General features: G+C 42.8%; 1 protein-coding gene across 1 annotated transcript in view; it reads right to left on the reverse strand.

Annotated features, from left to right (window-relative positions):
- Positions 1 to 3,204: 3,204 nt before the first annotated feature.
- The window catches only part of wdr95 (WD40 repeat domain 95), a 197,381-nt gene continuing 173,437 nt past the window's right edge, over positions 3,205 to 27,148 (reverse strand). The window contains exons 22-26 of the mRNA XM_078546126.1: positions 18,597 to 18,636; positions 18,419 to 18,507; positions 16,926 to 17,116; positions 12,870 to 12,964; positions 3,205 to 4,276 (exon numbers count right to left, since the gene is read on the reverse strand). Of these exons, the coding sequence (XP_078402252.1) occupies positions 4,090 to 4,276; positions 12,870 to 12,964; positions 16,926 to 17,116; positions 18,419 to 18,507; positions 18,597 to 18,636 (602 nt within the window). The 3' untranslated portion in view covers positions 3,205 to 4,089. The remainder of the gene's footprint in view (positions 4,277 to 12,869; positions 12,965 to 16,925; positions 17,117 to 18,418; positions 18,508 to 18,596; positions 18,637 to 27,148) is intronic.

The raw sequence follows: 27,148 nt of genomic DNA on the forward strand, positions 1-27,148 counted from the left end.
TTTCACACTAGGAACTTGCCCAATTGTGATCGGTTTCAGGGAAATTCTGTGCTTAAGCAATCCTCTACATTTCTGTGTCAAGACATCAGTGGAATACTGCCACCTTTGACCTTCTATTTCTACATTTATAAAGGATCTAGAACTGCACCAGAGTGGATGATTGGGAAGGTTGTGGTGTATGAGGGATGCAATTTGAAGGATGAAGAAGATTCTATCGTCATGGGTAGTTAAATTTCTTCATCATTATATCCTTAATTTAAAGTAAAATATATTCCAAAGTTATACCGATTTAAAGAGGTCTGAGTACCTAGCTGGGTTTCTCCAAACCCTGCAGCTAATATCTGAAAATATCATGCTGAGTATTGGGCACATTAAAAGAGAAATCTTTGGTAAGCATGTGAGATGTTCTCCATCTAGCTGCTCGACAAACACTCCAAATGGAAACGCAACAATAATAACTTGTACTCATCTAATAGTATAGTCTAATGTAATAAAACATTCCAGCTGCTTCATTGGAGGGAGCTTGGACATAAGCAAAATTGGCCAGTTAACTTATTGCATAGTCAAAAGAATAGGTTCTGAGGAAGCTTTTTAAGGCGGGACAAAAATATAAAACTAAATGAGGTTTAAAATGAGGGATCTGTGCTGGGTCCCCTATTATTCCTCATTTATATAAATGACATAGATGACTATGTGGAGGGTAGGATTAGTAAGTTTGCTGATGACACAAAGGTTGGCCGGGTGGTTAACAGTGAGGTTGAGTGTCTTGGGCTACAGGAAGATATAGATGGGATGGTCAAATGGGCAGATAAGTGGCAGATGGAATTTAACCCTGAAAAGTGTGAGGTGATACACTTTGGAAGGAGTAATTTGACAAGTAAGTATTCAATGAATGACATGACACTAGGAAGTTCTGAGCAACAAAGGGACCTTGGCATGTGTCTCCATAGATCTCTGAAGGTGGAGGAGCATATTAGTGGGGTGGTGAAAAAGGCATATGGGACACTTGCCTTTATCAATCGAGGCAAAGATTACAAAAGTAGGGAGGTGATGTTGGAGTTGTGTAGAACCTTGGTGAGGCCACAGCTGGAGTAGTGTGTGCAGTTCTGGTCGCCACATTATAGGAAGGATGTGATTGCACTGGAGGGGGTGCAGAAAAGATTCACCAGGATGTTGCCTGGGATGAAACATTTAAGTTATGAAGAGAGGTGGATAGACTTGGGTTGTTTTCGTTGGAGCAGAGAAGACTGAGGGGCGACCTGATCGAGGTGTACAAGATTATGAGGGGTATGGACAGGGCGAATAGGGAGCAGCTGTTCCCCTTAGTTGAAGGGTCAGTCACGAGGGGACATAAGTTCAAGGTGAGGGGCAGGAAGTTTAGGGGGGATGTGAGGAAAAACTTTTTTACCCAGAGGGTGGTGACGGTCTGGAATGCACTGCCTGGGAGGGTAGTGGAGGCAGGTTGCCTCATCCTTTAAAAAGTACCTGGATGAGCACTTGGCATGTTATAACATTCAAAGCTATGGGCCAAGTGCTGGTAAATGGGATTAGGTAGGTAGGTCATGTGTTTCTCACGTGTCGGTGCAGACTCGATGGGCCGAAGGGCCTCTTCTGCATTGTGTGATTCTGTGATTAAAGAGAATATTGCAGATGCATTCCAGGTGGCCTTATAAATAGAGGCACAGAGCACAAAAGCATGGAAGTCATAGTGAACCTTTCTACAACACTGGTTCAGCCTCAACAAGACCATTGTGTCTAATTCAGGGCATCACATTTTAGGAAGGATGTGAAGGCATTAGAGTGGGTGCAGAAAAGATTGGTGAGAATGATTCCAGGGATGAGGAGCTTCAGTTACATATATAGATTGGAGAAGCTGGGGCTATTTTTGGGATAGAAGGTTGAAAGGAGATTTGAAATAGATGTTCAAAATCATGAAGGGTCTGGGCAGAGTAGATAAGAAGAATAGTGACATAGAAAGAATGCTAAAGAGTTAACATTTGGTAATTAAGCTGAAAATGCCCTGAGTCATAAGACAAATGATGGATGCCATGATGGGTTCCCATTGGCTGAAGGGTCAAGAACCAGGGGACACCAATTTAAAGTGAATGGCAGAAGAATCAACTGGGACACGAGGAAAAACTTCTACCACGCAGCATGTAGTTTAGATCTGGAATGCACTGGGAGTATGGTAGAGGGAGTCAATTGTGGCTTTCAAAAGGAATTGGATAACTTCAGGACCTAATGGCATGGCTACTGGGTAACAGCAGATGAGTAGGACAAGAGAGCCAGCACATGATGGACCAAACGATCTATGCTGTAACCATTCTATGATTGAGCCAAAATACCGGAGAGTGAGGTCACCATGAGTAGTGGCAAGAGGATGGGATGCACAATGAAGAAGAATCATATGAAGGTAGATCACGGGCTGAAACAAAACTGTGGCTCTAGGGAGAGATGAGGTGATGGGCGATTTACAAAAAGTACAAGTATTGTGAATTCACTGCAATGGACACAAAGAGGCAATAAAGGTTGAGGATGGGTAATAGATGTGTAGGACCTAATGCAGGAAAAGATGTAGGTAGAAGAGTTTTGGACGCATTGGAATTTGTGTAGGATGCAGCTAATGATTCCATTGGGGAATCACAGCTTCGAGTAACAATGGCCCAAATCTTCCGGTCTCCAGATCATCGGAGACTGGACATAAGATGGAAGGTGTGTGTCAGGACCCTGCGGAAGTAGGCATTGCCTGGGAAGTTTAAACTTCCAATTGGCAATTCCCTGCTGCCTGGGACCCAGTGCAAATGTCTCCCATTGTAGAGTTGGAGAGACTTGGACCAGATACACATAACTTACCTTGATAGCTACCTAGGAAATGTTAGGCAGTTTGAAACCTAGCCCAACACCTGTGCAAATCCACAACTGACCCATGTCCTCCATCCCATCACCTCCATGGCCACCCAACTAGCCCTCCTAACTAACCGACTACCTCCCACCAAACATCCGGCTCTCCCCCACCCCCTGCTGCCTGACCCAATCCAACTACTCCCCAACCTCCCAACAACACCCCCTCACAACCACTAAGCTATCCACTCCGATTACCCCCTAGGCCACCCAATTACCCCCTCCAACCAGATCAGGATACACCACCCCCACCCCACCCCCGACCAAACGACCCACTTCTTCCAACTCATCACCTCACCCACACACATTCGTTAAGACTGGACCTTTAAATACTTTGCAGAATGCAGTAGTTAGTGCTATAAAAAGGGGGTGTGCACTCTCCCCGCCCCAACTCTACTATGATCTGCTGAATGTAGAGGGGAGATGCTGCGCTGTCCATTTCTCCTTCAGCTGGGATCAGGAGATCCTGATCTGTGCAGTAGCACCAGGTCAGGAAAATCTTCATGGGCAGCAGCAAAATGTGCACAGCATTGCTGTTGAATGGAAGATTCAGGCCATTATGTCAGCAAGTCACGGGGAAAGGAGAGGTAGCTGACTGATCTGGGGTATGCAATGTGGCAAACATTCTGGAGGGTGACACAGAATGGATGGTGGTTGGAGACCTACTGGAGGAATATGAGAGAGCAGAACTCAGAAAAGATGGTGGAGGGGTGGGAGGAAAGGGTAGAAAGGATTTTAGAGATTAGTGCTTAGAAATTAAGCTGAAAATGCACTGAGAAAGGCTAGTGAGTTATAAGGCAAATGATGGATGCCATGATGGGTGCAGTGGAGGATACTAGAGTGGAGCAGAGGGAAGTGGTGGGTATATCCAGGAAAGAATTGAGCTTAGACCAACAGCAGTAGAAGGGATTGGCAAGGCAATAGTGTTAAACAGGGTGTGGGAACTGAGGGGAGGAAATTGCAGAAGGCAATGTGGGAGGAGAAATTGAGACAGCAGAGGCCTATAGAGATATGGTTCAAGGAAAATCAAAAAGATTACCAAGAATCAGCCATCTGGGCCAGAGATACTCATGCCTGGAGCAACACCCAGTGCTAACTGCATAATTGTGCGCAGCAATGGTAGCTTTATATAACATAAACAAGGGTCAGAGAAAACTACACATGGGTAAGCTATTCCTTAGTAGAGACTTAGCAGTCAACTGTACTTCCTTTAAAGCAAAGGGTGATAAATGGATCTGTGTTTGCTGCCGATAGGTTAGGTTTCTCACATGGAGTTGGGGCATTAGAAATTTCAAAGCACTTCAGGGTATGATAAGCAACAGGGCCTCCATGGTTTAGTGGCTTATTCAAACTCTGGTATCTTTCATGTCGAAGTCTACAAAAAAAGAGAAAAAAATTAGCATTGCTACAAAACAGTACTAAATTCATTTATTAGCTTATGTACAGGGCAAAAGCCTATAACATATTGCAAAGCTACAGGAATAGCTTATGAACATAATTTTTATACAAGTGTATGAGTATTAGTATTTTGTGGTCAGGGTACCAAAAGGTGTTAACTTAAGACCATAAGATGTAAGAGTAGAAGTAGGCCATTTGGCCTATTGAGTCTGCTCTGCCATTCAATGAGATCATGGCTGATCTGATAATCCTCAACTCCACTTTACTGCCTTTTCCCCATAGCCCTTGATTCCCTTACTGATTAAATATCTGTCTATCTCAGCCTTGAATATATTTAACGACCCAGCCTCTCCAGCCCTCTGCAGTAAAGAATTCCACAGATTGACTACCCTCAGAGAAATTCCTCATCTTTGTTTTAAATGGGCGCCCCCTTACTCTGAGATTATGCCCTCTAGTCCTGGACTCACCCACAAGGAGTAACAACCTCTCAGCATCTACCCTGTCAAGCCTCCTAAGAATCTTATATGTTTCAATAAGGTCGCCTCTCATTCTTCTAAAATCCAATGAGTACAGGCCCAACCTACACAACCTCTCTTCACAATAAAATCCCCCATACCCAGGATCAACCTAGTGAACCTTCCCTGGAGCTCCCCCAATGCCAGTATATCTTTCCTTAGATAAGGGGACCAAAATTGTTCAAAGTATTCTAGGTCTGGTCTAACGAGTGCCTTGTATAGTTTTAGCAAGACTTCCCTATTTTTATACTCCATTCCCTTTGAAATACAGGCCAACATTTCATTTGCCTTCCCTATTACCTGTTGAACTTGTATGTTAGCTTTTTGGGATTCATGCACAAGGGCTCCCAAATCCTTCTGTGCTGCAGCCTTCTGCAGTCTTTCTCCATTTAAATAATATTCAGCTCCTCTATTCTTCCTGCCAAAGTGTATAATCTCACATTTTCCCACATTATATTCCATCTGCCAAGTTTTTGCCCGCTCACTTAACCTGTCCATATCCCTCTGCAGACTCCTTGTGTCATCCTCATCACTTGCCTTCCTACCTATTTTTGTCTCATCCGCAAACTTGGCGATAGTACATTCACTTCCCTCATCTAAGTCATTAATATATATTTGTAAATAATTGAGGCCCCAGCACTGATCCCTGTGGCACTCCACTAGTTACAGGTTGCCATCCCGAAAATGCCCCCTTACCCCAACTCTCTGCCTTCTATTAGTTAGCCAATTCTCTATCCATGCTAATATACTATCCCCAAACCATGGGTTCTTATCTTATTAAGTAGCCTTATGTGCAGCACCTTATCGAATGCCTTTTGGGAATCCAAATATATTACTTCTACCGGTTCCCCTTTATCTATCCTGCTTGTTACCTCCTCAATGAATTCTAATACATTTTCAGGCATGATTTCCCCTTCATGAAGCCATGCTGACTCTACTTGATTAGATTATGGACAGAACTTTACGGCCCCATTTCAGCAGGATCCCGCTGTTGTAAAATTCTGCCCTATGCATTTCTAAATGCTCTGCTTTTACATCGTTTCTATCCATACAATGAACATTGTTTTGTGATTTGCAGGAAATAGTTGTTATCAACTTGAGAGTGAATTTCAACTACTCCCACCTGGCAGAAATGTTCAAAATTGTATCAGAAGTCTTATTGCCTCATTCCTCGTTTCTGCTGTCTGCTGCATTATTAATCACTCAATATTTTAGGCATTAGATATGCCTGCCAGATGCAGACTAGTGCTTCATGAATGCATGCAAAATTAGGGTCCTAGGATGCCATCATGTAAATTTTAATTAATCAGAATGGAGGTTGTCATGAATGTTGAACAATGATTATGTTGTAAAATGTCCCTTTAACTTAAAGTGAAGCAGAACATTCTGAAAAGGGGATGGTGAATTCCTGATAAATACCTCAGTTCGGAGAAATGCCAATGTGATCTCAGGTTGCCATTGGAAGAAAAACTCAATAAGCTACCAAATGGCAGGTTTAGCACAGTTTACAGTATCTCACAGGACAAAGATCAGCTGCTGCTGAGATGCAGGCAGGAGAAGAAGTGGAATGCTCCCAAGGAGGTCTTTGCTTTGCTGTACGAAATGGTGGGGAGCAGAAGTGAAGCTCTCTATGGGGAAAACAGTTATATCAGAGTTGAACAGAACATTTAAAAGGAGTTTGATACAGAAAATTCTGGATCATCAAGACTGCTGTGATGAAGTGAGGAAGAATAATTAAGGTGTCCCTTGCTGGTGATAATCCGATCCAGAAAGTTCCGGTGGAGTGGAACGATAGTTGAAGGACACTGGAAGTTTTGACCTGATGTGGCAGAGAGAACATCCAATGGAGAGCTAGTTGTAACTTTGTGAATGTTCCTTTAATACTACAGGGGAGGTGGTGGCATATTAGTTTTGCTGCTGGACTGGTAATCCAGAGACCCAGCATAATGCTCTGGGGACCAGGGTTCAAATCCCACCATGGCATTTCCCGGCCAGCACATGCACAAGAAGCCCGAGGTTTGATCTATGCTGATTTTGGTTTGTTTTCTACAGTAAATGTCTTATAAAGTCAAATCTTGCCTTTCCATTATTTCCGTTGGCCGATTGGGAAATTCATTGCTTTTAAAAAGTTTAGTCTTTACAGGGATCATAAAAAGGTCTTGCCCATTGCCAAAGCTGATGAGTAAAACCTTATAGGTTTGATTTCTAAGAGCCATTGGAAGCATAATTTAAAGGGACACTCTTTAATGTTTCATTACATCAGTGCCTACATTTCAAAAGTACTTCATTGGTTGTAAATTGCCGAGTTATTCAGTGGTGTTCTTTCTTTTACACTCACCAGAAAACACTTAGATCATAGGTACCTATTTTGCTAAGGCATCATTTGATTTTCTCTGGAGAGTTTGTCTTAGAGATTGTTTTTCTCTGAATTTATTCTTACACAACCTCGTGAAGTACATAATCTAAGGTGAGGGTCAATCTTACTATTTTCACCTCGTTACATGAAAAGGAGAAGGAACAGCAGGCACCAGGGTAGTGGAAAGTTGTCCTGCCAAAATATCAGCAGTTGGGTCTCTTAAAAGAGAGCAGCTGAATTGTTGTTTTCAAGCAACAGTTTGAAGAAGGCCTTATCTAGCCTATAGGGTCTTCCAGGTCCAAAGTGAGCTCTTCAGGTCTGCCTGAGAAAAAGTCCATGAGGTGGCAGTGTTTTCCAAGATGTCTGGTGGAGATCTCCTGCAACAACCTCCTACCTGCTGGGCCAAATGTCCATGTTTTGACTCAAGGTCTTTCCAGGATGCTGCAGGGGATATTTCCTGCATGTCTCAGTCTGCTGCTCATTTGTGCATCAAAGAGGTCACCAAAGCTGCACTTTCTAAGGGCCAATAAATATGTATCATTTCCAAAGGGTACCAGCAGCCAGAATGGAAGGAGTCTGGATCTGAAGTAGCTCACTTCCCTTGTGCGCAGGGAGTTCATAGTTTTCCCACATGTAGCTAGCAAGGCATCAGAAGGCTAACCTGAGACCTGAGCTTTCTTAATAGGAAAGGATTGTGTCACCAATATGCAACTGGTTTGTGATACAGCAAGTTCATGCAGGTTTCTGCAAGATTTCCAAGCATTTGTCACAATTCCTTCATTCAGCACAAGCCAACCATTCCCTGACTATTCAACTGTCAAAGAAAGTTAATGAATTGCTGCTTGGGGTCGAGGGCTATTCCTTTCACACATGGTTGATGACAATCCTCCGTAATCTCAGCATTCCTGCACAATGAGGAATAACCGGAGACTTTAGGCCACCAGAATGATCATAAAGAACAGGGTTGGACTCCTCAATCAACAGGTGAGGTGCCAGAGTAAGTCAGGATGCTCGCTTCAGTACTGTCAAAGAGTACCATGAATTGCAGTGCTGTGCTACATGCTGCACAACCTCGTTTTTCAAAAGAGGTTTACACATGGAGAAGCAGCAGGAGCAATTCCCCATATCTTGTGAGAAAGACTGGAGAGAGGCAAGGATGGAGCAGAAGAGGGGAGCAGCCATTACAACACCTTGCATTGTGGGCTTCACGGGCATGCAGGTCTGTGGTTGCAGGGCATCAAGTGCACTTCTGGATGCTCCTCCTCTAAGCACCCTCTTCCTTCATCTTGCATCAGTTTCTCTTTGTAGTGCCAGTTTGTACAAGGCACATCACACCATTATTATCTGGAGACCTTTGCATGCATCTTGTTGAAGGGCACCATCAGAATGGTCAAAGCAATGGTAGCTCATTTTCAGCAAGCCAGTGGCCTGCTCCATTGTGGTTCTGGTGGTAATATGGCTCCAGTTGTATCATTGTTTCTGTGGTGAGGTTCCTCACTGGGGCCATTAGCCAGGTCTTGAGTGAGTATCCCTTGTCCCCCAGGAGCTCACCGCTAAGGCTGTCTGCTGGAGAGAAGAGCTGTAGAACTAAAGAATGAATGTATTATGGGAGCTTCCTGGATACTTGGTGCACAGTGGTATTATCCTCTTGTGGTGGTCACATAACACCTGCACACTGAAGCAATGGAATCCCTCCTGGCTGACAAAAGTGCCTGGCTGCTCTGATGCTTTGGTCTACAAACATAGATGTAGTCTACAAACTCCTGGACTTGTGGAAAGCCTGCGATGGGAGCAAAGCCAACAGCCTTCTGGGTTCAACTGGCCTCATCCGTCTCAAAGTAAATGTGGCTGAAAAATTTCACAAGACATTGGTGATCTGGCTGAGGCAGTAGGTTGAGAGCTGTAGATTGTGAGATCATACATACATCAGCAGCTGTACCTTGGAAGGACCCGGATGTAAAATAAAAATTGAGGGCCTTGGTTACCTTGACAGCCACAGGAAATGGGTGACCCTGACCCTACTGGAACACCTGCTGCGAGAGCCTGAGGCTTTGGAAGCACTGCTGTTCAGAGAGATTGAGGAAGCTGACACTTGCTCTCAGCACAGGGTGTATAGGCTATCGCCTCCTTCAAGGTGCAGCTCTGTATCCATGCTCTGTTCCATCCAGTTGCATGTAGCTGTGGGGAAGGCAGTAACTGTGGCTGCAGAGCTAGAGCACACTGCAGCTCCTTCTCAATGTCCAACCAACTTCAAAATATGTATTGTCACTTCAAAGTCTCAAAGGTGAGATAACCATCATTGGTTTCCAAGGCACCCGATCTTTTTTATTCATTCATGGGAATGTGGGCATTGCGGGAAAGGCCAACATTTATTGACCATTCCTAATCAACCTTGACAAGGTGGTGGTGAGCTGCCTTCTTAAACTGCAGCAGTCCACTTGGTGTGGGTGCACCCACAGTGCTGTTAGGGAGTTCCAGGTTTTTGACCCAGCAACAGTGAAGGAATGGCAATATAGTTCTGAGTCAGGATGATGTGTGGCTTGGAGGGGAATTTGAAGATAATGGTGTTCCCATGTGCCTGCTGCCCTTGTTCTTCCAAGCGATAGAGGTCCCGAGTTTGGAAGGTACCATCAAAGGAGCCTTGGCACGTTGCTGCAGTAAATCTTGTAGATGGTGCACATTATTACCACTGTGCACCTATGGTGGAGGAAATGAATATTTAAGGTGATAGATGGGGTGCCAATCAGTGGCCTGCCTTGTCCTGGAAGGTGTCAAGCTTCTCGAGTGTTTTTGAAGCTGCACTCATCCAGGCAAGTTACACAAGTTCCAAAGAGGAGTCATATTGGATTCGAAACATTAACACTGTTTCTCTCTCCACAGATGCTGCCAGACCTGCTGAGTTTTTCCAGCACTTTCTGTTTTTTATTACACAAAGTTGCTGTTCCCCAACAAATTCTGTGCGTTTAGGCTGAAGGAAGTGCTCCTGTCAGTGTAAGCCTTTCACTGTGGCTGACCACGGGCTTGCAGATTTCAACCCTGCTCATATCAGGTCAATCTCACTCCCTGATGACTTCCCGCTTTGCACTTGCCTTCTCCAACATGCCGGGTTGCATTCGCGGCATTTAACCCAGGCACTGGGAAAGAGGGAATCCATTCCTAAAAAGCAAGCAGCAGGCAACCCCTCCCCCCACCCTGCCCCGCATCCCCCGCACAACCTCCTCTGCCAGCAAAATATTGGAAGCCCAGGAAAATTGCCTTTAATGGAGCTTTTAATTAATTTAATTGGCTGCCTGCCTCCACTCAGTTGGCCGCCAATCCACATTTTTTTATATTCATTTACAGGATGTGAGCTTCACTAGCTGGGCCAGCATTTATTTCCCATCCCTAATTGCCCTTGAGAAGGTGGTGGTGAGCTTCCTTCTTAAACGCTGCAGTCCATGTGGTGTAGGTACACCCACAGTGCTGTTAGGGAGGGAGTTCCAGGATTTTGATCCAGCGACAGTGAAGGAACAGCGATATATTTCCAAGTCAGGATGGTAAGTAACTTGGAGGGGAACTTCCAGATGGTGGTGTTCCTATCTATCTGCTGCCCTTGTCCTTCTAGGTGATAGCAGTCATGGATCTAAGGATGTCTAAGAAGCCTTAGTGAATTCTTGCAGCGCATCTTGTAGATGGTACACACTGCTGCTACTGTGCGACAGTGGTGGAGAGAGTGAATGTTTGTGGATGTGGTGCCAATCAACTGGGCTGCTTTGTCTTGGACGGTGTCAAGCTTCTTCAGTGTTGTGGGAGCTGCACTCATCCAGGCAAGTGGGGAGTATTCCAGCACATTCCTGACTTGTGCCTTGTAAATGGTGGACAGGCTTTGGGGAGTCAGGGGGTGAGTTACTCGTCACATGATTCCTAGCCTCTGACCTGCTCTTGTAGCCACAGTATTTATCTGGCTAGTTGAGTTCAGTTTCTGGTCAACGGTAACACCCAGGATGTTGATAGTGGGGGATTCAGTGATGGTAATGCCATTGAACATCAAGTGGCGATGGTTGGGTTCTCTCTTGTTGGAGATGGTCATTGCCTGACACTTGTGTGGTGTGAATGTTACTTGCCACTTGTCAGCCCAAGCCTGGATATTGTGCAGGTCTTGCTGCATTTGGACATGGAGTACTTCAGTATCTGGGGAGTCGCAAATGGTGCTGATCATTGTTCAATCATCAGCGAACATCCCCACTTCTGACCTTGTGATGGAAGGAAGGTCATTGATGAAGCAGCTAAAGATGGTTGGGCCTAGGACACTACCCTAAGGAACTACTGCAGTGATGTCCTGGAGCTGAGATGACTGACCTTCAACAACCATCTTCCTTTGTGCTAGGTATGACACCAACCAGTGGAGAATTTTCCCCCGATTCCCATTGATTCCAGTTTTGCTCGGGCTCCTTGATGCCACACTCAGTCAAATGTGGCCTTTATGTCAAGGGCAGTCACTCTCACCTCACCACATCCAGTTCAAACAGGGTTCCCTGTTATTTTTTCCTGCTCTCCCACCTCCCGGCCTGCCTGCAGTGACCAGGAAAATCCTGCCCGTGCAGTGAGCAAGTGCCATTCTAATGCTGCCTGGCCTGCTGAGTATTTCCAGCATGTCTTGTTTATATTAATCCCTTTTAGTTTGATTCTTGTAATTGTGGACAAGCTGTCGGTTGATTTACTTAAATCTTCGAACATTTGCAATAATGTAATTTCCTTGCATGATTAAATAACACCGAGAAACTGCCCTGGTTTAGCACAGTCCTATAAAATATTCCTGAGAATGTTATGTTTGAATGAGTTTGCTGTAATAGAATGAGAGGGAAGGAAACTCATATGTTTAATGGAAGTTATATATTTTTTAAAATAATAAAACACATATTCTGCAGAAGTTAAGCATCTAAGTAGAGTGAGGCTGCAGTTAATACTGATTTGGTCAATAGCTGTTTGTATTGGATGTGATCTGTGAACCAATTGCCTGTTAATGATATAAATGCTCAACCTTTAGGCACATGAAGTGCCATTCAGTCGGCGTTCACTAGAATGTTAATTGAGTCACACTTATTTTTTATCTCTGCTTTCCCTGATTTGTCTCATCACTGTCATGTAGAGATAGTCCTCAAATTGCTACTCTAAGTAGTTACTGGTTTTCTTAAAAGCATTGTTAAAACAGTCTTTCTCATATGAGCAGCATTCTCATAAAATAATCATTATGTAGCAATATTATGTGTGTAGCATTATGATTTTGATGAGGGTCCGTGATCACTAATCCATTTGAAAGTTATATCACCGACATAAAAAGCAATTCCCTAAACTGATATAGGATTTTTCAAACCATAAATGTTTTAAAGTATCACTTTAAAATAGGCAAGTACATTATACCCCAGAAAATCAATTTCCAAGATATTTTCTAATCATCCAAGCTATATACTGTTAGTGAATCGAATGACCATAGATCTATGAACTTGAAAGATAATAAACTACACAGAAATATTTTAAGTGAAAAATATTATTCTTGTTTCAGTGCACAGCAATGAAAATAAAGCATTTTTATCCATGCACCAGATGAACTTGATCTCCATGTATTTATAACTTTTATGGATTTCATCCTGAAATAAGGATATTTCACTTGAACAAAAGGATATTGTGCCCTAAGTTCTTGGTAAAGTTACAGGAATTACCTTTTACCAAGGTTGTTCTGGAAGGTCTTCTTTTTTATTTCTTCATTGATATCATCATCTGAAATGATCATCTTTGATGATTTGTAGAGAAGATCCTAGAATCATAAAATTATACCGCATAGGAGACTATTCAGCCCAAAATACCTGTGCTAGCTCTCTGAAAGAACTAAGCACAATGTTCTATTTCTCTGCTCTTTTCTCATATCCTTTTAGTGTTTTTCTTTTTCAAATATTTATACACTTCCCTTTAAAAAACGATTAAAGATTCTGCTTCCACTATTTCTGGCAGCATATTCCACAACATAAATTCTGGTGAAATAATTCTCTTAACCTTACACTTAATTCTATTTCTCACTATCTTACATTTATACCTTCCAGTTTTTATTACACAGACCAATGGAGTAACTGTTCTTCCAACTCATCATATCATAGTCCCTCATAATTTTGAATACCTCTATCAATTTGCCTCTTAACATTCTGGATTCTACTGAAAAAAAGCACCAATTTCTCTACTTTCATCATTACTGAAGGCTCTTATTCCTGGTATCATCTTAGTAAATTTCTTCTGCATCCTCTTCAGGGTGTTGACATCTTCCCAGAAGTAGGACATCCAAAACTGAACATAAGATTCGAACTGTGGCCTAACCAAAGACTTGCATAGGTTTATTAATCTATTTACTTTTATGCCATCTGCACTGAAAACATAGGATCCCATATACCTATTTTTAAAAAAACAACTTTAATCAACTTGTCCCCCCACTTTTCAAGATATTTGAGCCCCTAAATCTATCTGCTCCTGACTCATTTTCTACTGCTGAATCCCTCATTCATGCCTTTGATATTTCTAGATCTGACTTTGACTCTTCTAATGCTGGTCTCCCACATTCTATCCTCTGTAAACTTGTGGTCATCCAAAACTCTGCTGGCCATGTCCTTACTCACTTCACGTCCTGTTTCCCTATCACCCTGTGCTCACTGCTTACGTACACTGGCTCCCGAGGAAGCAACACCTTGATTTTAAATTCTCATGCTTGCTTTCAAATCCCTCCTTGGCCTGGCCTCTCACTGTCTATGCGATTTCCTCCAGCCTTATAAACTTTCTGAGATATCTATGCTCTTCCCCCCCGATTTTAATCAATCCGCTATCGGTGGCCACGCTTTCAATTGCCTGAGTCCTAAGCTCTGGAATTCTTTCCCTATGCCTCTCCACCTCGCTTTTCTCCTTTAAGATAACCCTAACTCTAACCTCTTCCTCCAAGCTTTTGGTCATCTCACCTATAATATCCTCATTTGGCTTAATGTCATATTTTGTTTTAGAATGCTGCTGTGAAGCACCTTAGGATGTTTAATTAATTTAAAAGGTGCTGTATAAATACTAGTTGTTCTTGCTGTGGTGAGTAGGTGATTCAAATCCAGGGGAATGGGTGAGGATGCGTCACATCCCTGCCAGAGGTTGAGGAACATAGGAGCAGGAGTAGGCCATTCAGCCAGTTGAGCCTGCTCTGTCGTTCAATTAGATCATGGCTGATCATCTACCTTAATGCCATTTTACCACACTATTTCCAAATCCCTTGATATCATTAGTCTCCTGAAATCAACCTATTTCCGATTTGAACATGCTCAATGATTGAGCTTCCACAGCCCTCTGGAGTAGAGAATTTCAAAGATTCACCACCCTCTGAGTGAAGAAATTCCTCCTCATCTCAGTCTTAAATGGCCTACCCCTTATCCTGAGATTATGTCCCCTGGTTTTAGACTCGCCAGCCAGGGGAAACGTCTTATCTACATCTGCCCTGTCACACTCTGTAAAAATTTTGTAAGTTTCAATGAGGTCACCTCTCATTCTTCAAAACTCTAGGGAATACAGATCCAATCTCCCCAGTCTTACCTCAAAAGACAATCCCACCATCCCAGGGATTAATCTGGTGAGCCACTGTTGCACTCACTCTATAGCAAGTATATCCCTCCTTAGATAAGGGGACCAAAACTGTACACAATACTCCAGATGAGGTCTCACCAAGGCTCTATACAACTGCAGCAAAACATCTTTACTCCTGTACTCAAATCCCCTTGTGATGAAGGCCAACATACCATTTGCCTTCCCTAATTGCTTGCTGCACCTGCATGCTAACTTATAGTGACTCATAAACAAGGACATCCAGGTCCCTTTGGGCACCTGCACTTCCCAAACTCTCACAAGTTAAGAAATGTTCTGCCCTTCCTGTTTTTTTTCTACCAAAGTGAATAACTTCACATTTATTCACATTATATTCCATCTGTCATGCACTAGCCCATTCATTTAGTCTGTCCGAGTCCTCTTGAAGCCTCCTTGCATCCTCCTGACAACTTGCGTTCCCACCCAGTTTGGTGTCACCAGCAAATTTGAAAATATTACACTTGGTCCCCACATCCAAATTGTTTATGTAGATTGTGAACAGCTGTGGACTGATCCTTGCGCCACCCAACTAGTATCAGCCTGCCATCTTGAGGATGATTCATTTATTCCTACTCTCTGCTTTCTGTCTGTTAACCAATTCTCAAACCATACTGGTACATTTCTCCAAATCCCATATGATCTCATTTTATTTACTAAACTCCTGTATTGGACCTTATCAAAAACCTTCCGAAAATCCAAATACACCGCATCTACTGGTTTTCCTTTGTCAATGATACATATAATAACCTTAAAAAAATTCCAACAAGTTTGTCAAACATGATTTTCCTTTCATAAATCCATGTTGACTCTACCCAATTTTACCATTCTTTTCTAAATGCCCAGTTATTACATCCTTTATAATAAATTCTAACATTTTCCCTACTACTGACATCAAACTAACAGGTTTGTAGTTCTACATTCTCTCTCTTTCTCCCTTCTTAGATAGTGGGGTTACATTTGCTACTTTCCAGACCACAGGAACCTTTCCAAAATCTATTGAAATTTGAAATATGACCACCAATGCATCCGCCATCTATCTAGCCACCTCCTTCAACACTGTGGGATGAAGTTCATCTGGTCCAGGGGATTTATCAACCTTCAATCCAGTTAACTTTTCAAGTACTATCTCTTCACTAATACTAATTTCTTTTAGTTCCTCAGTTTCACAAGTCCTTTGGTTGCCTAGTATTTCTGGGAGATTTTCTATATCTTCTTCCGTAAAGACAGGTGCAAAGTAACTGTTTAGTTTTTCACCATTTCCCTATTCTCCATTATAAATTCTCCAGTCCCCACCTGTAATGGGCCCACATTTGTCCTAGCTAATCTTTTCTTTTCACATACCTAAAGAAGTTTTTACAGTCCGCCTTTACGTTCCTCACTAGTTTGTATTACATTCTCTTTTCCCTTTCCTAATCAGTTTCTTTGTCCTCCTTTGCTGGTTTCTAAACAGCTCCCAATCCTCAGGCTTACCACTTTTTCTGGCATCCTTATAAGCCACTTACTTTGATTTAATGTAATATTTAACTTCTTTCATTAACAACGGTTGATTTACCTTTCCTTTCGGGTGTTTGTGCCTTAGAGGAATATCTGTTGTAGACCATGTAGTATTTCTTTAAATACTAGCCATTGCCTGCCTACTGTCAAATCTTTTAGTGTATTTTCCCAATCCACCATAGCCAACTTGCCCCTCATAATTTCCTTTCTTCAGATTTAAGACCCAAGTTTCAGAATGAACTATAACGTATTCAAAATTTAATGCAAAATTCTATCATATTATGGTCACTTGAGAAGGCTTTCATAGAAACTAAAGTTATTGGGGAAGTTTAATTATAATGATGTTCAACATATGATGTAATGGAATATTCATGCCGTGGTGATATTATTTACCTCACTAGTAAACAATGGCATTGTGATGGGTGGCTTTTTCCAGGCAGTTTCCCCCACAGAGTAACAACCCCTTTTCAAAGTACAATGGAGTTTGTGTAAAGAATAAAAGCTGATGAACATTGAGTAGGGGAGGAAAAAGCAAATTACAGCAACAATGTTAATCTTCACAATAAATGGTGTGAGCATTTTCCAATTATTTTTAAAACAATTGATCTTTCAAGCTGTCTACAAACCTTGGACTCTGCATTTTCTATGCTTTCTTCACTTTGTTCTAAATGAATGAGTTGTATGACAGAGGTCTCTTCCTCCAATACTGGGTGAATGGGCATGCTGAGTGGATCAATCAGAATTTCATAGGGGACCATGGGATGCTTCCAAGATGCTGGTGCATAAATTTCCCAGGGCTGTGGCTGCCCAAACGTACCTAACAAACAGTCGGGTAAATAAGTATTAAACAGGGATAACTAATGCAAAGTGATTACAAGGCAGTAATACTTTCAAAGGGCCAGATGAATGACATTTGAGCTACTTATAACCATCATGTAATTCCAGAAATGAAATTATAGCTTCATAATTATTTCCACATAGTCACAGTGTATCTTGTCATTCAAATAAATAAACATAAAAGATCTTGTGTAACTTTGGGCAGCTTTATTCTATTGTTGGTCTTTAATTGTCAACAGAAAACATCATCATAGAAGCCTATGGTCAGTGTTATTGACATTTGATGGTTAAAATATGGACTGGGGGAATGGAGGGCGAGAGCAAGAGGGAAGTGTAGGGATGAAGAGTGAAATGGGGAAGAAGGTGAGGAAGTGAGGAGATAATGGAGAAGCAAAGATGTATGGGGGAGAGGGGAGGGGAACAACAATATGAGAAGGAGGAGGAGAGGGGGAGTAGCAATAGGAGGGCAGCAAGGGAGCTGGGAGATTGAGGATAGGAGAAATGGGTAGGGGATGAGAGCAAAATCGGCAGAATTGATAGAGTGGAACAAAGGCATGACAACTACTTCAGTAGGGTGGTGGTATGTCTCCCCCAGAAAAGGCTGGGGTGTGCCATCTTGGACTCTCTCCATGGGCTAAGTCTAAGGTCAGCCTTCCAAAACTCTCACAATTGCCAGCTGGGGAGAGTGGGGGGAAAGTGGGGGATGGGGGGTGGGGTGTGTGTGTGTGTGTGTGTGTGTAGGCAGGGGGAGGGGGTGGTGGGAGGAGGGAGAGGAGAGGGAAGAATACTTGCAAACATTGAAATTCGGCCCCAATAAATGAGAATGCAACAAGGGGGTGAGGTGTGGCAGCAAGGGCAAGAGAAGTTTCAGGGTGCGAGTTTTAGCATGCTGAATGTTGAGGGTCTACTTTTGTCCAATTAAACATTATCTGTTTCTTGGAGTTGCTAGCAACAGTCCCTCATGTCTCTAGAGTGGAATACTTATTTCGCAAAAAATAAACCGTGCTTTAGTGGGACCTTGCTCTGATGCAGAAGTGACAACACTTCAAAAAATAGTTCACTGGTTATGTAATGCTTTGGCATGCCTGAAGTTATAAAAAGTACTACATAAATGCAAGTCATTTCCTTCTAACCTTTTACTATAACCACCAAGTTCTTGCTTTTGCTGAATATTTTATCTGAAATGCTGACTAATTCATGAATATTTAGCTAAGAGTTACTCTTGGTAGTGGGACCCACAATGAGTAGCATCGCAGTTCATTATTACTGCACTAGCATTTACCAATAAACTCTCCATCCATGCTCCACAATCGTACAGTACCCTCAACAGAAGAGGTTACCATCACCTTTTGTTCTTCTATCAGCTCCATGCTGGAACATAAATGAAAACTATTTATCATAAAATAAGAATGAAATGGAAATTTTTAGAACCTGATGCAATGTACACAACACATACATACCAAGTAACACCACTTACGTGGGCCCTCCAGTAGTTAACAACTATAATAAAGACAGATGAAAACACAATGCAGTTAGATTGGTACTATTTTAAGCTGTTGTTCAGAGTGTAATTTTTACACATCATGGATGGAATTTTACAGTCCCTCCTGCCAGCGAGATTTTCCACTCCCGCCGAAGTCAATGGACTTTGAACGGCTCACCGAATCTTCCGGCCCTGCTGCAACAGGGCTATAAAATTCCACCCCATGAAACACTTTTCCATTCATATGACATACAGTACTCCCATAAAATAATCAATCCTCCTACATTGGTGGTGTTGGTGGGCAGGGGGGTGGAGGTTAGGGAGGTATTTCCTGAAAAGCTTATGCACAGGCAGCAGAGAATGTGCCAGGCAATATACATCATTAAACTGTTACTATACATTGATGAAAACCATCAACGATGTACAGGAAAATATCTGTATGGTAAGCTTTCAACAGTCCTCCATACATCGAGACTGGAAAAAATGATCAAAAGATTCAAAATATCAAAATGACAATATATCAAGATTGCTGCTTCTGGCTCTATAACTTACCACCTCCTCCCTTTGGTTGCTGCTATTGATTAAGCCGTTCAATGAAAAGTTCTTTCAGCATAAATGATGTGTAGAGCACTCTCATTGCTACCCTGAACAAGCCTCCATTCACCAAATCCCGATCAACATAAGCCAGGATTCTGCACCACTTCTCTCTAGGCAGCTTAGTTTATCCTTATGCTACTTGGCTTGCCAATTTCATATCATATGTTCTATAAAGCTAAGTTAGATTGATCAAAGTTCCATTGCACATTCCAGATAATTGCTATATCCTCTTTGTAGCTCTTTTGTCTTTTTATTCCTTTCCCTAATATTTTTCTCATCATATCTGCTGAGTTTCTATCTTTGCCGCCTCTCTAGTTTGTCTGGGTGAGTTTTTTTTAAATTTCCTTCTTATATAGTTTTTCTCATTCAGAGAACTTAGTGCCTGCTGGTGAATATATTCTGTAACTAGTAATCATGACTGTTAATATTCTCTGAAAATCTCAGTGGCTATTTGGGAAGATGACAAGAAATAACAGTAAGTCAAAATCTCAAAGTTGTAGGCTTTGCTATTTCTTGCTTCTATTGGTGAAAGTTAAAGCTATTGTTGATTATAGGGATCTCCAAAAAAAAAGGGTCCTTGACTTCCGTGGAGTAGCAATCATAGTCGGATTACCACTCCACTCCTATTTCCTTACACTAAAATGCAGCCGCACCTTTCTCACCCAACCTTTTAACTCAGGCCAGCTGAAAAATGTGCAGTGCAGCAGGTCCCCGAGTCCTTCTAGTGAGTGCAGGAGAGTCAGAGGAAAGGAAGACACGTCCCCTAGCTGCTGTAAAAGATAAGATCAGTGCAGTAGTGAGAAATGATCTTGGTTCAAAGGATCAAAATGTAGAATCAATTTGGGTGGAGATAACAATGAACATTCAACCATTTGATTAGAAGCAGGAGTAGGCCATTCAGCCCCTCGAGCCTGCTCCACCATTCAATAAGATCATGGTTGATTTGATTGTGACCTCAACTCCTCTTTCCTTCCTACCCTCTATAGACTTTCACACCCTTGTCAATCAAGAATCTATCTAATTCAGCCTTAAAAATACTCAATGACCCTGGGTGGGATTTTCCGGCCCCACCTGCCACTGGGATCATTCAGTCCTGCCGAAAGTCAGTGGACCTTTGGTCGGGTCGCCGAATCTCCCTTGGCAGTTTCTGCCATGGTGGAGCAGGAAAATCCCGGCCTCTGCCTCCCTGGCACTCTGGGGAAGAGTGTTCCATGGACTCATGGGCCTCAGAAAAAAATTCTCATCCCTGTCTTAAATGGAAGGCCCCTTATTTTGAAATTCTGTCCCCTAGTTCTAGTCTTTCCCACAAGGAGAAACATCGTTCCAGCATCCACCCTGTCAAGTCCCCTCAGGATCTTATATGCTTCAATAAGATCACCGCTCATTCTTCTAAACTCCAGTGGATACAGGCCCAACCTTTCCTCATAGGATAACCCCTTCATTCCAAGAATCAATCTTTGAACTGCTTGTAATGCAATTATGTCCTTTCTTAAATAAGGAGAGCAAAACTGTACACAGGTGGGGTCTCGCCAATACCCTGTACAACTGTAACAAAACATCCCTGCTTTTATATTCCATTCCCTTTGCAATAAACAACAAATTCCATTTGCCTTTTTAATCATTTGTTGTACCTGCATACTAACATTTGTGATTCATGTACCAGGACACCCAGATCCCTCTGTACCTCAGAATTCTGCAAGCTTGCCTCATTTAAATAATATGCTGCTTTTTTTATTCTTCCTGGCAAAGCTGACAAGCTCACATTTTCCCACAATACACTCTGCCAATTTTTTGCCCACATAACTTAAACTATCTATATCCCTTTGTAGGCTCCTTATGTCCTTTTTATGACTTACTTTCCTACCTATCTTTGTGACACCAGCAAATTTAACAACCATACATTCAATCGCATCATTCAAGTCACCAATATAGATTGTAAGTAGTTGAGGCCCCACCACTGACCCCTGTGGCATTCCACTCATTACATCTTGCCAACCTGAAAATGACCCATTTATACCTACTTTCTGTTTCCTGTTAGCTAACCAATCCTTTATCCATGCTGATATGTTAGCCCCTATACTATGAGTTCTTATTTTGCGTAGTAACCTTTGATGTGGCACCTTGTCAAATCCATTCCGGTAATCTAAATACACCAAATCCACAGGTTCCTCCTTCTCCATGTTGCTTGCTACGCCCTCAAAGAACTCTAATAAATTAATCAAACACAATTTCCCTTCACAAAACCATATTGAATCTGCTTGATTGCATTGAGATTTTCTAAGTGCCCCGCTATAACCTCCTTAATAATAGATTCTAATGTTTTCTCTATGACAGGTGTTAAGCTAACTGGCTTGTAGCTTCCTGCTTTCAGTCTCCTTCCTATCTTGAGTAGAGATGTTACATTAACTATTTTCCAATCTGATGGGACCTTTCCAGAATCTAGGGAATTTTGGAAAATTAAAACCAACCCATCTACTATCTCAGGCAGCCACATCTTTTGAAACCCCAGGATGAAGTCCATCAGGACCTGGGAACTTGTCAGCTTTTAGCTGTAATAATTTTCTCAGCACTCTCCCCCTAGTGATTGTAATTGTTTTAGGTTCCTTCCTCCCCTTCGCCTCTTGGATGCACACTTATTTCTGGGATGTTATTTGTGTCCTCTATAGTGAAGACAGATGCAAAATATCTGTTCAATTCACCCACCATTTCCTTATTTTCCATTATTAATTTCCCAGACTCTCTCTGTGCAGGACCAACGTCCACGTTACTTTTTTTCTTTTTAAATACCTGTAGAGACTCTTACTATCTGTTTTTATATTTCTACCAACTTTCTCTCATACTCCCAATTTCTCCCTCCTTATTATTTTGTTTAGCAATTCTTTGCTGTTTTTATATTCTGTCCAGCCTTCTAACCTGCGATGAATCTTTGCAGAATTGTACTCTTTTTCTTTCAATTTGATACTACCTTTAACTTCCTTAGATAGCCACGGTTGATACATCCTTCCCTTAAGATTCTTCCTTTCTCAAGAAATAAGAAATAGCAAAGGAAGGAAGTGGTGTGAGTGATTTATAGGTCCCCTGACAGTAGCTACACTGTGGGACAGAGCATAAATCAAGAAATAATGGTGGGCTGTAAGAAAGACACTGCAACAAGCATGGGAGGTTTTAATCTTTATATAGATTGGACAAATCAAATTGTCAAAAGTACACTGAAGGTCAAATTCATAGGGCAGGATTTTGCCCTTGGTAGGGGTGCTCGGTGGGGGCGGTTGGGAAGCCGACCACCACCCGCGATCGGCTCTGCACCACGATTTCACGTGGGTGGGCCAATTAAGGTCTGTCTTGCGTGGATCGCGAGCAGCAGTGCCGAGCGCTGCCTATGTGGGTGGTGGGAGGAGGGGGAGCCAGGCCTGGTGCGCAGTCCGCGCATGTGCGAGAAGGAGGGCATCTATGCTGTGTGTGTAAAAAAAAAGGGAATAAAAATGTTATAAAACTTGTCCCCTCATGTGACTCTGTCACTTGAGCTGGCACATGTTTTTAATTCAAAAATAAAGCTTTTATTTGGTGTTTATTTGCTTTAGGAAACCTCATCCCACTCATGGCCTTTTTGCCTGCCTGCCAACTGTTAGGTTGGATGAGCAGCATAAATTTGAATTTAATTAGATTGTTGATGGCCTTAATAGGCCTTTTAATTATCAGCGGGCGTGCAGCCGACCCCGGTGCGCGTATATGCCAAACAAAATATTGCAAGGCTGCGTGATGACATCAGGAAGCACGCCCAACGTCATTGCGCGTCATTTTATGCTCGAGTGTGTCGGATGCGCGCCCGCACGCTGGGCGTAATATTCTGCCCAAAGAGTGCATTCGGTACAGTTTCTTGGACCAATATGTTTTGGAACCAACCAGGGGACTGGCCATTTTAGACTTGATAATGTGTAATGAGACCGGATTATTTAATTACTTCATAGTAAAGGGTCCTCTAGGCAAGAGTGATCATAAAATGATAGAATTTCACATTCAGTTTGAGGGTGAGAAATTTGAGTCTGAAACGACTGTTTAAGCTTAAATAAGGATGATTACAGGGATAGGAAGACAGAGTTGGCTAAAGTGGAATGGAAGCATAGGTTAAAATGTAAGAAGATAGAGAAGCAGTGGCGGACATTTAAGGAGATGTTTCATAACTCTCAAAAAATATATATTCTAGTGAGAAAGAAAAATGAGAAGGATGCACCATCCATAGCTAACAAAGAAAATTAAGGATAGTATCAGATTGAAAGAAAACATCTACAAACTAGCAAAGGAGATCAAAAAAAAAAGAGAAATTGGAGTATGAAAGAAAACTAGCAAAAAATACAAAAACAGACAGTAAAAACATTTACAGGTACATCAAAAGAGAAAAGAATAGATAAAGTAAGCATTGGTCCCTTAGAAGATGAGACTTGGGTATTAATAATGGGGAACAAGGAAATGGCAGAGGCTTTGATCAAGTATTTTGTATCTGTCCTCACAGTAGAAAACATAGAAAGGATCCCAAGAACAGTAGAAAATCAAGCAGCAAAAGGGAGAGAGGAATTTAAAACAATCACAATCACTAGAGAAAAAGTATTAGTAAACCTTGGGCAGAATTTTTCAGTCGGTGTGCAGGGGCGGGCCCGACATACCGACATGTAAAATGCTGCGCGATAACGTTGGGCGTGCGTCCCGACATCATCGCACTGAGTAGCGATGTTTCATCTGACAGGCGCGTGCCAGAGTTGGCTGCAGGCCGCTGATATGTAAACGGCCTATTAAGGCCATTAAAAATCTAATTAAGGCTACTGTAAACCTTAAGGTTGGCGGGTAGATGAAAAGGCCAAGCAGCCTTTGGGTTTTTTAGGAAACCTCATCCACAAGCGGGATGCGGTTTCCTAATGCTTTTATTTAAATAAATTTTTTAAAATTTCAAACATATAGAAACACGTCCCATCTCATGCGACACAATCACATGAGGGGGCATGTTTAAATACATTTTTAAACCTGTTATTTAATCTTTTCAGAAGCCCTTCAATCTCCCCGAGGCAGCTCCGTGCCTCAGGGACATTGAAGCACTCTTTTGCGCATGCACGCTGGCCCTGACTCTCCCTCCTCCCCCTGCCCACACAGGTAGCGCTGAGCGCTACTGCTCACATCTTACGCTGGGCAGGATTTAATTGGCCCACCTGCGTAAAATGGCGGCGCGGAGCCGATTGCGGGCAGCGATCAGTTCTGCAAGCGCCCTCGCCTGCCAACTGAAAAATTCTGCCCCTTTTTTCTCATTCATTCACGGGATGTGGGCTCCGCTAACTGGGCCAGCATTTATTGCCCATCCCTGGGTGCCCTTGAGAAGGTGGTGGTGAGCTGCCTTCTTGAACCACTGCAGTCCATGTGGTGTAGGAACACCCACAGTGCTGTTAGGAAGGGAGTTCCAGGATTTTGACCTAGCGACAGTGAAGGAACAATGATGTATTTCCAAGTCAGGATGGTGAGTGACTTGGAGGGGAGCCTCCAGGTGGTGGTGTTCCCATCTACCTGCTGCCCTTGTCCTTCTAGGTGGTAGTGGTCGTGGGTTTGGAAGGTGCTGTCTAAGGAGCCTTGGTGAATTCCTGCAGTGCATCACTGCTGCTACTGTGTGTCGGTGGTGGAGGGAGTGGATGTTTGTGGACATGGTGCCAATCAAGTGGACTGCTTTGTCCTGGACGGTGTCCAGCTTCTTCAGTGTTGTGGGAGCTACACTCATCCAGGCAAATGGGGAGTATTCTATTAAACTCCTGACCTGTGCCCTGTAGATGGTGATTGTAGATAGCTTTGGGGAATCAGGGGGTGAGTTACTCATCACACGATTCCTAGCCCCTGACCTGCTCTTGTAGCCACAGTATTTAAATGACAAGTCCAGTTCAGTTTCTGGTCAATGGTAACCCCCAGGATGTTGATAGTGGGGGATTCAGTGATGGTAATGCCATTGAACATCAAGGGGCGATGGTTGGATTCTCTCTTGTTAGAGATGGTTATTGCCTGACACTTGTGTGGCACGAAGGTTACCTGCTACTTGTCAGCCCAAGCCTGGATAGTGTCCAGGTCTTGCTACATTTGGACATGGGCTGCTTCAGTATCTGAGGAGTCGCGAATGGTGCTGATCATTGTGCAATCATCAGCGAACATCCCCACTTCTGACCTTATGATGGAAGGAAGGTCATTGATGAGGCAGCTAAAGATGGTTGGGCTTAGGACACTACCCTGAGGAGTTCCTGCAGTGATGTCCTTGAGCTGAAATGATTGACCTCCAACAACCACAACCATCTTTCTTTGTGCTAGATATGACTCCAACCAGCAGAGTGTTTTCCCCCTGATTCCCATTGACTCCAGTTTTGCTAGGGCTCCTTAATGCCACATTCAGTCAAATGTGGCCTTAATGTCAAGGGCAGTCATTCTCATCTCACCTCAGGAGTCCAGCTCTTTTGTCCATGTTTGAACCAAGGTTGTAATGAGGTCAGGAGCTGAGTGGCCCTGGTGGAACCCAAACTGGGCATCAGTGAGCAGGATATTGCTAAGCAAGTGCCACTTGATAGTACTGTTGATTACCCCTTCCATTACTTTACTGATGAACGAGAATAGCCTGATGGGGCGGTAATTGGCTGGGCTGGATTTGTTCTGCTTTTTGTGCACAGGACACACCTGGGTAATTTTCCACATAGCCTGGTAGATGCCAGTGTTGTCGCTGTACTGGAACAGCTTGTCTAGGGGCACGGCAAGCTCTGGAGCACAAGTCTTCAGCACTATTGCCGGAATATTGTCAGGGCCCATAGCCTTTGCAGTATCCAGTGCCTTCAGCTGTTTCTTGATCTCACGTCAAGCGAATCTTATTGACTGAAGACTGGCATCTGTGCTGCTGGAGACCTCTGGAGGAGGCCGAGGTGGGTCATCTGCTTGGCACTTCTGGCTGAAGATGTTGTGAGTGCTTCAGCCTTATCTTTTGCACTGCTGTGCTGGGCTCCTCCATCATTGAGGATGGGGATATTTGTGGAGCCACCTCCTCCAGTGAGTTGTTTAATTGCCCACCACCATTCACGGGATCTAACGGAGCTAAAGGTTGACAAGTCCCCTGGACCTGATGGCCTGCATCATAAGGTATTGAATGAAGTGACTGTAGAGATAGTGGGTGCATTGGTTGTAATCTTCAAAATTCCCTAGGTTCTGAAAGGTGCCAGTGGATTGGAAAACCGCAAATGTAAGAATGCTATTCAAGAAAGGTGGGAGACAGAATCTAGGAAACTATAGGCCAGTTAGTTTAACATCTGTCATTTGAAAATGCTAGAATCCATCGTTAAGGATGGGGTAGCTGGACACTTAAAAAATCATAACACAATCAATCAGGCAGAGTCAACATAGTTTTGTGAAAGGCAAACTATGTTTGACAAATTTATTAGAGTCCTTTGAGGATGTAACAAGCAGGGTGGATAGAGGGGAACCAGTAAATATAATGTATTTGGATTTCCAAAAGGCATTCAATAAGGTGCCACATAAAATATCACAGGATAAGATAAGAGCTCATGATGTTTGGGTAATATATTAACATGAATAGAGAATTGGCTAACAAACAGGAAACAGAAAGTCAGGATAATTGGGTTATTTTTCAGGTTGGCAAATTAATTTGTAGTGTGCCTTGGGGATCAGCGCAGGGGCCTCAAAGATTTACATTCTATATGGACTCGGATGAAAGGACAGGCTGTATTGTAGCCAGATTTGCTGATGACACAAAGATAAGTAAGAAAACTAGCTGTGAGGAGGATACAAAGAATGTGCAAAGGGATATAGATAGGTGAAGCGAGTGGGCAAAAATTTGATAGATGGAGTATAATGTGGGAAAATGTGAGGTTGTACACTTTGGCAGGAAGAATAGAAAAGCAGAATATTATT

This window comes from Cetorhinus maximus, chromosome 7 (assembly GCF_964194155.1).
Source record: "Cetorhinus maximus chromosome 7, sCetMax3.hap1.1, whole genome shotgun sequence".
NCBI classification, from domain to species: domain Eukaryota; kingdom Metazoa; phylum Chordata; class Chondrichthyes; order Lamniformes; family Cetorhinidae; genus Cetorhinus; species Cetorhinus maximus.